The following is a 14,419-nucleotide window of genomic DNA, read 5'->3' as shown; positions in this document are numbered from 1 at the left end:
GGGATAATGATGGAGAAGCAGCGTCGTTTTTCAGTTTGTGACTGAGGGGATAAATGGTAAATGGCCTGTATTTATATAGCGCTTTACTTAGTCCCTAAGGACCCCAAAGCACTTTACATATCCAGTCATCCACCCATTCACACACACATTCACACACTGGTGATGGCAAGCTACATTGTAGCCACAGCCACCCTGGGGCGCACTGACAGAGGCGAGGCTGCCGGACACTGGCGCCACCGGGCCCTCCGAGCACCACCAGTAGGCAACGGGTGAAGTGTCTTGCCCAAGGACACAACGACCGAGACTGTCCAAGCCGGGGCTCGAACCGGCAACCTTCTGATTACAAGGCGAACTCCCAACTGTTGAGCCATGATCGCCCCGGCAAGGATAAAAAACCTTCTAGCTCGCGCTCCTCTCCACTGGTCTCCTGCAGTCCTGTGGAAGATGACATTATCTGCTCAGAAACACAGACTCGTAAGTGTTTATAATAATGGAAATGGTCAAAGGTTGTTGGACACATCCCTGTCCCTCACATCGGAAAGGTCAGAGGTCACACATTGTCCTTTTTTGCTCTCCCAGTTCCAGTTTCCCTGATTTGCTTGGCAGTTTGTCCACCTTTGTCAAAATGTTGCTGTGATATTTGACTCTTGCTTTAAGTTTGACAAGCAGATGAACTCGGTGCTTCTTCCATCCATGCTCTGTATTAACAATGACGCCTTTTCTTTCTGTGACTGATCACAACATTCTCATTCATCCCCTCATTTCCTCATGTTTGGACTACTGCACTTCCCTTTATGCTGGCCCAGTCGGTCCACTCTGCCCTGTCTCCAGTTTGGTTGCTGGGCTCCTCATGGAGAATTCAGAATGAGCTTTAGTATCCTCCTGTTTATCTACAAACACCTTCATGGTCTGGCTTCTTACTACTTCCACTCAGAGGGATGTTTTCACCCCCAAACTATGGAACAGGATTCCCCTCACAGCCAGAGCTGCTCCCTCACTGAATCTTTTAAAACTGCTCTTAAAGCTTATTTTTACTCACTGGGTCTGAGGGACCCAGGGTCCTTGAGCAGTGTGGACTCTCATTATTATTATTGTTATTATATGTGTGTTTTTTAGCTGCACTGTGCTGCAGTTCTGTGTTCCACATTTGGGTGTATAGGCAGGTGTGTGCATGTGTGTGGGGCTGTATCTGATAGGCTGGGTTACAGGCACTTTCAGGCCTGGTGGGTGTGTCCCTGCCAGGTGGCTGGCCACACCTGAGGAAATGATCACACACACCTGCAGCTGATCAAGCCTTGTCGGAGGAGCTACTTAGGAGTGTGGTGGAGCTCTCGCTGATGCTGGATCATTATGTGAATACCTGTCAGTGGTTTCAACATATCAGTAAGTGTAAGCCTGCCAGTTATTTCCAAGGAGGAGCCTGGAAATGAGGGGGCAGCAAGCACCGTGTGCATGGACACTGGGAGGAAGACACAGCACGGGAGTCTGGGGTCCACAGGGATTTGTTGTGTATTATTTACGTTACTGTAAATAAACACACTGCTTGCATTGAAGAGTCCTGCATTTGGGTCCTCCTGTCCCTCATCTCCATGGGCTGCCAGCACAGCCGTGACAATTCTAATGGTTTAGACGACAGGTTTAGTGCAGTGGGAGCGAATGTGGAGTTTTTCCTGCAGCGCTTGAAGGCAACAGAATTGTAAAATGTTAGGATGTTTGGGTTTCACTGTCAACCACAGCAGGTATTGATATTACTGTGCAAAGATCGCTGCTATTTAAATATTCAAAAATATACTGAACTGCAGCTCTGTTTGCAAAAATTAAAACACAAAACAATGATATGCAAAATAATTAATACACGTTTTGATTGGACATAGTCTCCCCCCTCCCCCATCCCAAAAACAAACAAACAAAAAAAAAAGTCACATGATGATCATTATGAATTTAATGCCAGCAACTACTGAGCAATAGAAAACTGTTGTTGACGTTGTTTTATGCTAAAAAACAAACAAAAATTCAAATAACTGTTGAGGTGAATTAAAAGCATGATTGGACATGAAGAAGAGCTTCGCACAGTTTGTACAGATAAATATAGGGAGGATTTCAGCTCCCCGTGGAAGACTGTGCATGATTCATTCATAGTACATAAAGTCGTTAAGATTCAGAGAAATCTTCATACACAAGGTTAAAAACCAGGCTGTGAGCCTCAGGCCTGCAGGCAGCGCAGCACCAAAGACAGAAATGTGGTGATTCAGTGGCAGAAATCAATTTCTTAAAAACACGTCAGTGAATGCAGCTCATCACTGCGTCCTTCAGTTTCACTTAAATCCCTGTGAAGGAAAAACAGAAACAAGGCCGCAAGATAAACACTGAGCACAGCTTTGGTGACAGTGGGAAGGTAAAACTCCCTTTTAACAGGAAGAAACCTCAGGCGGAACCCGGCTCAGGGAGGGGCGGGGCCATCTGCTGCGACTGGTTGAAGTGAGGGGAGGGAGACAGGATAAAGAGATGCTGTGGAAGAGAGACAGATTAATTATAACTGATGAATAAATATAGAGAGGTGTACAAAAACACAGTGAGTGAGGAAGATGCACCCAGTGCATCAAGAGAAACCCTCAGCAGCCTAATAAACCTAATGCAGCCATGCCCATAACATCTGCACTATGAAGTAGTTTCACTCTTTGTTCTTGATGTTGGACTCTTGTTTGAAGAAATATCTGCACGATGGAAGAACCTGCAGGTGATGATAACCATCATTTCTCCCAACCTGTTCAGCACTGCGGAATATTGTCCTCCAGGGGGCGCTGTGGGCTTGAAAGTTTGGGCAGGTTAGGAGGTTTAACCGCTAACAAATAAGTGAATAACATTTAAACCAGGCTTTATGAATAAAACATTAATGTATGAGCCACAAAACTGAACAAAACATTAAGTATCACCATAACTCACAGCCTACAATGAAACTTTCTGTCAATAAAATAATAAAAGTTGTAAATGTGGAGGTTTATCTGGGTATTTTTGTTTTGTTTATTTCTTTGATTTAAATTTTTAGACCAAACAATAAAAAAATTTAAAAGTACAAAACAGACAAAATATAACGTTTAAAATTTACCAATAATAATAATTATTATTGTTACTATTTATATAGTAATAATAAATAATAATCCATAAATATCCATATAATAAAAAAAATGTAAAATGACACAGGTCAAGATAAGGACTTTTTTCAAAATTTTGAATGGATTCTTACTGTTGTAGTAGAATAAAAGTATAAATCATAAATAAAATTATACCACAAACTATAGAATATGCATAAATGCATAATTTGCTATTTTTAAATATTAAATTAAGGTAGAACAGCAATGCTTCCATAAAAATAAAAATAATTTAATGAAAACTGAGTTACTGAGATTTGAAATTTTTGTTTTTGCTTTCAAAATACTTTGATTCACTTTACAGAGTAGATTTGCTAGTTTCAGGTGGATTTTTGATCATTATTTTTAATCATGAAAGTTGTTTGTCAGGAGCAAGATTTTGCGAAATCGGAACAGCTGTTTGAATAAAAACACAGCACGTGTGCATTTCTATTTTACTGTCGGTTTTATTGTAAGTTCCAAGTGTTTATTCTTAGTGAATTTTAATCTTGTTTGTTACTAACTTAACTCACACCTAGTTTTAGTTACTTTTTTAAACTAACGTTTAGCTATAGTTCACTGCAACATTCTCTTTTTTAACATAGATTTTTTTTTATTTTAGTGATATTTTAATACAATCACCAAAAGTATTTACATTTAATTTTTACCTTCACTATAGGCCTTTTACTATGTTGTGTTATTTATAGACCCCTGTATATTTTATTCTTCTTCCTGCTGCTATAAAACAATATTTTTTCTCATGGTATCAGTAAAAGTATTTTTCGGAAATTGTTTTGCCCGGAAGTCTTATTTTATGTCCTGGAGCTTGACAAAAAATATTTTAGTTTGAAACCGGAAGTCGGGTTGAGTGGCTGCCGTTAGCTTGGTTCGAGCGAAGTCATCGGGACCGAAGAAGACTTTACCGCCGCCGCTGCCACTGCTGCAGCCTCCCTCTGCCCAGCTTTCACCGGAGGATTTTTACGGGATAACAGAGAAGTTCTTCGGCTATTTAGCGGATTTTAACGGCTGTGAATTCTCTCGGTACTTTTCTCCTTTCTCCAAGCGGCGGGCGGACTGTTCGCTGTCCCGCAGGCTGGAGGCTAGCGTCGGTTACTGCGGCTAAACATGGTGGCCTGTAGGAACGGAGAGGAGCCGAGCCCCAGCTCTGCGGGTTTGGGGGTGTTATAAGGGAACGCGAGGACGTTTTGGCTGCTGCTCCACCCTTTTCTAAGTCTGCGCTTTGTTAATCTGGAGGTTTCTACGGGGCTCCCCGTGTGTTTCCGTTAAACCCGAACAGCAGTACCACCGGCGGCAGCAGGACCCCGTCCGTGTTCGGCGGAGCGTGGATAATCATCCCGAAAAAGTTCTTCCAGGCCGTCTCAAAGTTTGCCCGCGGACCTGGGAAACTCCAGACCGTCCTGGACACTCCTCCAGCTGCTGTGTTTACGTTACGGATACTTTGAGGCTCTCAAACCGGGATGAATTGTTGCACAAGTGCAGCCTGATGAAACAGTTTGTTTTACCCCCTTCCTCCTCCTCCTCCTCCTCCTCCTGTTCAGGGTCTGATTGTTAATCTGAGGATTATTATGGATTGTTACCATGGCCTAATCCAGCCAGACTCTGAATTTGGGGACTAACTGCAGATGTAGAGGCTGACTGTGATGGTGATGATGATGATGGTATCTCTTCGCGATGATTCTGAGTAGAGAGGAGTTCATTACATGGAGACTCGCCTGACATGCCGAGGAAGGAGTTGCCACTACCTGACGGTTGGGAGGAAGCCAGAGACTTTGATGGGAAAGTTTACTACATTGACCACATTAACCAGTGCACGAGCTGGATCGACCCCAGAGACAGGTAGGACTGCGCGAGGACAGGTGCCGTCGACCTCTGACCTCTGGCAGATAGTCAAAGCAGATACATGTGATAAATACATGATGTGTTAAAGGCTCCATTCATGCGGTAAACGAGGAGGTGTGAGCCTTTTAGCCCAAACATCGTTGTTTGTTCATGAAGGCAACACAGAGTTCCGCACCATGTTTGCACTGAAGTACCTTGATATGGATTTAATGTGCAATATTTAAACCTGCTGAAGAGGCTTTTTTATTTAGGGAGCTGTCACAGGTAGAAGCCAGTCACACTAATCCCAGTAATGCCTGATTTTAGGGGCCTTGTTCCCAGTTTTCTGGCAGGTTTATTTGTTTATTAAGTTATTTGATAAGACATCATAGTAAAGTCAGTGGTAGCAGGTGATGGAGGAGAGTTGGTATGAACCTTCCAATAAAAGAGTTGCCCAGTGGCTGGCCAACAGCTAGAGACTGCCGCTGGCAAACCTCTGATTGGTTGGAGAGTGGTTGCTGGTTGGTGCCTGGTTTTAAATTAGTCGCAAAGAGGGTGCTGCACCAAAATCCTCCTTGGGATTGCTTTGGTTGCTCACAGGTTGCTTTGATCACCTGCAGTTTGCTTGGAGGACACCAACTCATTTGGAAACACTCACCAACTAACTCGCAACAACTACTCGCCAACTGGTCGGGAATACTTTATTTTTCCCTAGCGACTGCTGGTTACCAGGAAAACACTGACCAGTCAGTTTCACAGCAACCACTCACAGCTGGATGGTGGAATACTTGTTATTCCCTAGCAACCGGTGGTTGCCGGGTAGTCTCCAGCTGGTGTGACTGAGGCGTGAATGAAATGGGTGGCTGCTGGAGTAAAGGTAGGTGAAACAGAAGGTGATGGCTACCTGATGAATCAGCCTCACAGGTGTGCACAGTAATTAATTAATTGCAGTGAAAGCCAATCACCTGTATGAATTATTATCTGTAAATTAGAGTGAATGCATTTATATATATATATATATATATACTTTGATAAGTATGGGAAAAGTTCATTTTTACCCTGTAATCATGCTTTTATTGCTGTAGTGAGACAGCTGGAAGCTAGTGAAGTATTTTGAGCTCTTGGCAGCCTGAACATGTTCATTTATTAATGTTTAATCAGACCACCTAGACTGCTCTTAAATAACTTTTTAGCAACGTTATTATTTTTGGCTTCTGGATGGTTTGTCATTTTGTGTTTGTAGTAGAGGATTTTTGATATCTTGCTAATGATTAAACGGGTCAGTAATGAACAGCCAGTCCAGTGAGGTTCCTCCAAATAACTCACTCCAAATACCTGTTTACCTCTGCGTGAGGAATCATTCCTTCTCTCGGGAATAATCTGAGGATGGAACCTCGAGCTGAGTGTGTCACAGAGCAGAAAGCCTCCTTCAGTTTGTTAACCTGTCATAAAACCTTGGGTATCTCACAGCTCAGGATGCCAGAGGTGCTTTCTTGTTTGCTCATTTACATTCCTGCTGTCAGGCGTGGAGGTGTGTTACCTGTTCTTTTCTCCTCTCTCGTAGAAATCATTAGTGTAATAGGCTTAAAGAGGCGAGCGTGACAACGACTCGCATGTTCAGATCACCACAGCGCAGAGGGGAGGGTGGGTTTATACAGGGCTTTTCAGTCTTACCAGTCACTTAAGACCCCTCAGACTTTGACACCAAATCCCTTTAATGCCTAATGTCTGGAAATCTCAAGGGTTATTTTTTTTCTTTCCCGGGTGACAGAACCTGGATTCTTTCCCTCCAGTGTGTTTGGTTTACTTGGTTGATTCCTACATTTTCCAGTTAGAACTACAAGAAAGCAGAAGACACAGGAGGCAGCGGCCATCATCAGTAAGAGTATTCTGACTGCTGCTGAGCTCCGCTTTGAGTTTATTTGACCACGTTGTGTCTGAGAAGTGGTCGTGCTTCCAGCTGTCAGATTAAAATGAGGATGATTCCATCTTTGAACGTCTGCCTGTTTTTCTTAATCGAGAACATTTGACTCCCAGAATAATTCCAAACCTCTGATGAAGTTTCCTATAAGTAAACGGACTCAGAAAATGCCTCTGGGGTGAGGGGGCTGACTCTGCATTCAACAGAAATCTTCACATTTTTCCCACAATTTCCAAGCATGTGATATTCCAGGAATCTCTGCTATGTTTCAGTAAAAACTCCGGTGAATAAAACATTTCCTGGCAATCTTTAGACGTCCTGCACGTAAATAGCCAGACAGACAAGCCAAACCAATCGCATACCGGCCTAATAAATAACAGCTAATAAACAAGAAGCACTCTGAGAGTGCAAACCGCCACCAACCCTCTCGCTCTGTGGGCGGCGTTTGCTTTTAAGCAAACAGCGCCGTATTTTTTTACACATTCACTGTGTTTTCTTTGTTCTTTTTAAATGAACTTTCAGAAGTTCGTAGTGCAGTAAAAATCAGAGAAGGGCAGCGTGACAGATGTTTACTTTGATTACACAAACATGGAGTTTTAAATAACTGGACATGAAGAACCTTGAGCTTGTGATTAGAGCAGGGCGATATGACCAGAAATATTTATCACGATATACATTTGAAAATTTACGATAACGATATAACTGATGATATAATGGAGCATAATTGATGCTCCGACAATCCGTCAAGCGGTGCGGCTTCGTATCTTAGCAAAGTCGTACTGAAACATTTGACAGATTGCTGAGCGCCGTGCACATAAAATCGTTTCGAGGTCAGTAAACACAACCAGAGTTCATGCATAAGGCACACGGGATTATAAGGGGCACTTTTGATTTTCAGAAAAATCAAAGGATTGATTTTAAGTGTGCCGTATTTTCCAAAAAACACGGTAACAACAACGGCCCGCTAGCATGCTCTACCAAAAATAGTGCTTTGTTGTGTATCTGACGGACGAAAGCTAAACCAGTTCCACACCACTGAAGTTGCAGCATTTTTACAAACCGATTCTGGTTCATCCGTTTCATTCAACAATCCGCTTTTGCCCTTCTCATTCTCCATTGCCGCCATGATTTTTCCTCCATGTGCGTATGAAAACAAAGGCACTGCGCCTGCGCGTTTTACCCATATTCTATCGCCATATTTCATTTTCTTATCGTTGCCCAACATTATACCGGTATTACCGTGAATGGTATGATATGGCCCAGCCCTACTTGTGATATATTATTATTATTATTATTAATAATACTACAGTTTATTCACTAACTAAACAGCTCACTGTCTTTCTCTTACTTTCTCTAAAACACAATGAGGTCAACTTGAAGGAAAGCCAGATGAGAAATATAAAAGTGAGGTCAGAGGTCAAATGTGACATGGTATTTTATGGAGGTTTGACCTTATTTGAGCTTGAAGAAGAGGTCAGAGATCCAACATGAGGTGATAATTTAGACTCCCCATGAATCCCTTCATGCCTTCATGTTAGCAGAACAAGAAATGTCAGTAAAAAAACTTAACTTTAACTTTAATGCTCTATGTAGCATTGTTATCACTTTGACTTGCAGATCAATATAGTGACCTTGTAGGGGAGGTCGGAGGTCAAATGTGACATGACACAGAACACCTGGAAGAATCATAGTTTCTATGTTATCAGGCTTTTTGTCCATTTTTCCACCAACAAATCCTGAAGTTGACCATGAAGATCTCGTGCCTGTATTGGTGTTAATGGGCTGTTAACAGTCGACACCTCTACAGAGTCTCATCAGAGTTCATTCAAAGCTTTTCCTTGGTGGAGGCAACCACAGTTAGCTGCCTGTCCTGTAGCTGGATCTCTGCAGATGTCAAGCTTCCCATCCAGGTCTTTATTCACGGGCGGTGTAGCTGCCCGACGGCTTCTGGTAGATTCCCAGAGAGATCCGAGTGTGAGAAACATTGATCTGGTGACACTTTCATGTCTTTTTGAGCAGTTATGCGAAAATCCCCCAACAACAATCTGAACAAAACCAGACTGATCAGTCTATAAAATGACTGCCGGGAGGCGATCGAAGTTACCAGCTGGGAATTTTTAATTTTTTTTAAAATCTTCAGGTTTTTCTGTTTTTTATTAAAACAAGATGAGCTGCAATCAGCAGAGGAAGTGAGAATTTGTTGCAGGTGTCAGCGTACCGTCGGTTGTCGGCCTCCACTTATTTGGGCTGCTGGTGAGATAACAAACACACAGTCGCTGTTTTAAGGTGGAGAATTTCTCCTCTGCTTGTTTTACACTCGACAGTCTTAAAAGTGCAGAAAGAAGAAAACAAAAGTCCTGAATTTAAAAAAACAACACAGGCGCATTCCTGAAACACACAACGTGAGGGGCCGAGCGCTCGCAGAGCCGCCAACCAAAAGGCCCGATTCATCTGAAATCCCTTTCACTGCCTGCCAAGGTGCACGGGGTCAAAGTGCAGCGTGAGGCCCTGCAAACTGTAAACCGGGATCTAACCGCCGCTCCGTGCTGGTTTTAATGCGTAACCAGCGACTCTCATGACTTATTATTCAGCAAAGCATGAGAAGGTTTTAGTTTGGTCGGACTGGTGCAGAAAGAAAAGCTTTCACAGAGCCATTTCTCCTCCTCCTCCTCCTCCTCCTCCTTCATCTAAAGAGTTGGTTTTATTCATGTTGTAAAATTACAGCAGTTATGAAATAGAAACCCGTTCTTCCCACTCTTTCTTCTTTAGATGGAGGTCACCCAGTTCCTCCTTCACCTGCCTCCGTCTTGTTCATGATTAACTTTGGACGACTTGAGTTAAAGAAAGAAGCTTAAAGCCGGGAAGATTTAGAGAACAGTAAATAAATGTAAGCAAACCCTCTGAATGAGTACCGAGTGCACATGCGTAGGTAACAGTGGCACCGAGGGCTCAGGGACTTTCAGCTTGGCGGCGGCTTTAAAGGCTTAATTTTGGTTAACGTGTCTGATTGATGCTTCTGGGAAAGACCCAGCGTGAGCCCTCAGGCCCTGCGGCGTTCGTACGTGGCTTCATGGGGTGAAACTTTGGAACAGGATGTGTTTGTGTGTTGGGTGTAGCTTGTTGTGATGAGTTCAAACACCTGGAAGATGACGTGTTTTGACTTCTTCACACGGAGAGGAAACAAAGCTTCCCGCTGTCAGACGTGCGTTCGCCTGACAGCAGAAATGTGCACCGCGTGAACTTAAAGGCTGACCCACAAATGGAAGGACGACCTCTCCGCTGTTTGTTTTTGCTCCTGCAGCGTCGAACAGGTTTCCCGAACATTCCCGTATCGCTTCATGCGCTCGTCGATGTTTGCTCTGGATTACAGCATCGTTTCTCGTAAAGGAAACTCGGGGACGAGGTTGTTTGAATTGAAGGCTGCAGTCATGTGTAAATCCTCCCATTGTAGTCAGGAATGAAGACGGACAGCAAGTCTGATTTCCACACTCGGAGCATCTCTTACACGTCCTGTATTTAAAGCGAGAGCGGCAGCTTATCTGATGCTCTGTATTTGAATATGGAGTCCACCTGCAGCTGTGCAGGAATATTTGTTATTTTCTGTCACTGTGCTTTCCTCCTGCGCTCTTATGGCCTGATTCTGAAGCTATAAAAACTGCTCTTTGTTAATTAACAAAGCTATTTGTGAGTTGTGCAGTCCCATTTTAATGGTGGCCTTGGGCTCTAAAGCTCGCTCAGCATGCAGCGGTTTATGCAGAACTTCAGCCCGAATGAAAAGAAGAAACGAGAGAAAGAAAACAAGTAAAAAACAGAACCAGGATTTCTGTTTTAGATTTTTATTTTAACATAAACAAACAGACGAGAAAACTCATCCTCATCCGTGGACACTCATCCTGATTCTGATCTCGGTTTTCAACATTTAACAGTGCGAGGTCTTTAGTCGTCATTAAAGCTGAAAATTCAGTCAAAATCCACATGTTCTGATGGCCAGATGTTCAAGATACACGTATATATGCAACATATATCCAACTAATAACAAAACTGTGGCTTGAGAAGAATTAATCAAGTTGAAATAATTAAAAGGAGAATAACTCAGAAGACAAAATTAATCAATTGGATAAAAAAAATACAAAAAAATAATCATTTTTGAGTGATCGTTAGTTTTACTCCATTTAGAGCAGCGGTCCCCAACCCCCGGGCCTCGGACCGGTACCGGTCCGTGAGTCGTTTGGTACCGGGCCGCGAGAGTTGAGGCTCAGGTGTGAAATGTATAGTTTTCGGGGTTTTTATCAGTTTTCAGCGTTATTTTGTTATCGTTTTTATCGTTTACTCGGTTTTCCTGGATCTTTTCACGTGTGTTATGAATAAATCTTCATTTTTTTGGTACCGGTACTAGTTTTATTTTGTTGTATTTATCCGCGACACCTTAAAGGCCGGTCCGTGAAAATATTGTCGGGCATAAACCGGTCCGTGGCGCAAAAAAGGTTGGAGACCGCTGATTTAGAGCTCAAATAAATGGAATAAATAAGTAAAACGCTAAAAATACGGTAAAATGTCAACTTAAAAATGTGACTGTAATATAATAAATGATTCTCTAAAGGGAAATATAATAAAGATGGCTGTTTTAATGTATGAAAAAACACCTGCAGCTGATGTTGGGTGACGTTACCCGGGCTGTTGAGTGTCTGACGGGGTTAAAAACACAGATGCGGTTACACATGTGTCATTTTGTCCTCGTGGATTCAAACCACGCTGAAATGTTTGGATGTCATTTGATTCATTTTGAATTACGTTGCTTTTCTTTATAAAGAAACTGTTTTTAATCAGTTTGAGTCCCTTGAAGGACACGATGAGGTCAGAGTTTGGACGATGCACACCTCGAGTCTTCTGCAGGCGCCCAAAGTTTGAACGCAGCACCTGCTTTTCTGGGGCAGTAAACTGGTCGACACGGGTTTTCACTGAGCTTTAAACGCAAAAATGCATCTTTAACAAAACTGCGTCATCTGTTGGGAAGCGAAACCCATCTATCGAGGGCAGCGGGCTCCACAGCCCAAGGTCTGCAGCTTTAGCTGGCGTACAGGTTTGGATGACCGGGATGTGGAGTCCAAATTCAAACGTATCATCTGCTCTTCTTCTTGTACAGTCAAAAGTTTCCTCGCTCTCAGCGGGAGGTTTTACACCTCGAGACTCAAAGAATGACAAAAGTGCTTATAAACTGTCCAGACTGCCGCGTCAGGATCTGCTGGCCCTGAACGTGTGTCATCAGAACAAAGGAATGTTATTGGTCAGATAACGCAGGTATGAGGTGGGTGACGCGGGGCAGCGGTGGAGCTTTATGGCTGTGATGTGGTGAGGGTGTTTTACAGTTGGACCTTGAGCAGCTATGAACTGGTTTGAAGCCTCATAACTCAACCTGAGGAATTTGCACGCCGCCTGACTCACCGCTCAGCTATGCAGCTCGCCGCCCTGTGTGTTTGCACTCTGCCACTCGTTTTGTCAGTTTGCATCAGAGCGCCGAGGCTCGGCTCAGTGTTTACCTTGGTATGTGAAACCTGAGCGTGGGGGGGTGTACGTACTCGTATCAGGTTTTCAACCACTTTTGTTAGACTGCAAATTCATTTTTGACCAGAACGTCACCAGAATGACTTTTATGCTTCTTCTTTGAGTCCGTGTGAGCTAAAAAATGTGCAGCCTTTCACGTGACGCTAAAAGTCCTGTAATTGGTGCATTTAACACTTTTTTTTATGTGTGGTGGGGCTGGCGACTCCAGCATTGTCTCCTCTGAATCCTGCCGCTTACGCCCAAACTCACAGGATGTAGTTTTAAAATCTGTAAGTGCAAAGAAAATAACAGTTTACTGCTTCTCTAACGGCAGCGGTGCATGAAATGTGTAATGTTGCGTGGTTTCCACGCTCAGAAGCGTCCTGTAAATGGATATTTAGCTCAGTGATGCTCGACTGGTCTGAAGTAGAAACCAGCATGCAGACCGATTAACAGGCAGCCTGCTGTCAGTCCTCATGGATGACTGGCAGCTCTGCAGGTGAGCTGTGTGACAACAGGTTTCCTCTTCCAGCTCCAGGCCCCTGCGAGCCTGATCGAAACACTCCGCTTCAGACTATTTTTTTCTACTCTTGGATCTGTATGATGTCATAGAGAGAGGATATCCCTAATATGGTCATCTTGGGGATCCCACTCAGGAGAAAGTTGCCTTTTTTAAATTTTCCTGTCATCTAAAGTAAAAACACGTGAACACGTACCCGAGGCGTTCACCTTCACGCTGTGGCGTGTAAGGACTTCTTAAAGTGTGCTGGAGTTCGATTTTGTTGATTTTGGACACTAACGATCCAAACACACGTGACTGAACACGTCTCATTGTTGAGGTATTATCAGCACGCTTGTTTACGCTCACTGTGGCTTGTTTTTGATCTGCTCCCTTGGCCGTTGCAGACGGTTTGAGCGCTGATGCAGTGAAGCATGCGAGAAGCACTACAAGCACCATTTGATTGACTGACGGTGAAACGAAGGCCGCCGCTGCCAGCTGGTCCTCCGCTGCGAGGGGAAACTGTGACGGAGAGCGACTATGTTAGCGACTCCCCTCGACGATCAGAGGATAGGATTTAGCCGGTGGGAGGAAACAGAAAGAGGGAGAGGAATCAAATAATGGGATACCTGAGCTGCCGGCTGGTCGGACAGCCGGCTCTCTCTGGGATCAGCAGCCTCTCCGTCTTCCCCGGCTAAATTTAGAGCTGAGCTGAGGGGGTCTTTCTCCGGGCCCCTTTCATTATTCATCAGCTGAAAAAGGACCCAGTTCAGTTTCTGCCGTCAGCAGTGAGCCGACTCCGAGTTTGACTCTGCAGTCACGACATAACGAGGGAAGCCTCAGCGAGGGCGGATTTCATACATCTGTGTGTTTGTCTGGACAAAGCTTAGCACACAGACACATCCAAATGCTTTTATCACACACACACACACACACACACACACACACACACACACACACACACACACACACACACACACACACAGGCTTTTTGTCGACTGATAATTGGCACACTGGGATGATGTGTTTGAGTTTCCGTATCTAAACAAAATGAAACCTCTGTAGTTTCCCCGGTAAAGTGAGGAAAACGAGGGCAGCATCATTTATGGATGTGGATTTTCAGCTTCTCATATTTGGATGACGTGAGCCACGAGACTCACTTTAAGTTGTGGCTAACATGTCAACATCTCTGAAAATATAAACCATAAAAAAACAGATTAATATTCAGTTTACTCTGTTTTGAAATTATTCCCTTTTTGGTTATCCATTCACTAGGGGTGCAACGTACTCGTATCGATATTGAACCGTTCGATATTGTGCTTTCGGTTCGGTACGCATATGTATCGAACAATACAAACTTTTTAATTTATTTTATCAACTTTCCTTCTGACGGTGCTGTCTGTGTTGAGCGCTCAGTGGATCTGCGCTCGACAGTGCAGCCTAGGCGGAGTAGTCGAACGCAGATCCACTGAGCGCAGGGCAAGCTAGCAG

The 14,419-nt window shown here is 43.7% G+C and overlaps 1 protein-coding gene across 1 annotated transcript in view; it reads left to right on the top strand.

The window, feature by feature from the left end:
• Positions 1–4,006: 4,006 nt before the first annotated feature.
• The window catches only part of wwc1 (WW and C2 domain containing 1), a 43,878-nt gene continuing 33,465 nt past the window's right edge, over positions 4,007–14,419 (top strand). Inside the window, exon 1 of the mRNA XM_087847534.1 lies at positions 4,007–4,985. Coding sequence (XP_087703660.1) covers positions 4,867–4,985 — 119 coding nt within the window. The 5' untranslated portion in view covers positions 4,007–4,866. The remainder of the gene's footprint in view (positions 4,986–14,419) is intronic.

Source organism: Neolamprologus brichardi, chromosome 10 (genome assembly GCF_056152115.1).
Source record: "Neolamprologus brichardi isolate AB-2024 chromosome 10, ASM5615211v1, whole genome shotgun sequence".
NCBI classification, from domain to species: Eukaryota; Metazoa; Chordata; class Actinopteri; order Cichliformes; family Cichlidae; genus Neolamprologus; species Neolamprologus brichardi.
This window is presented reverse-complemented; position numbering and strand designations above follow the sequence as displayed.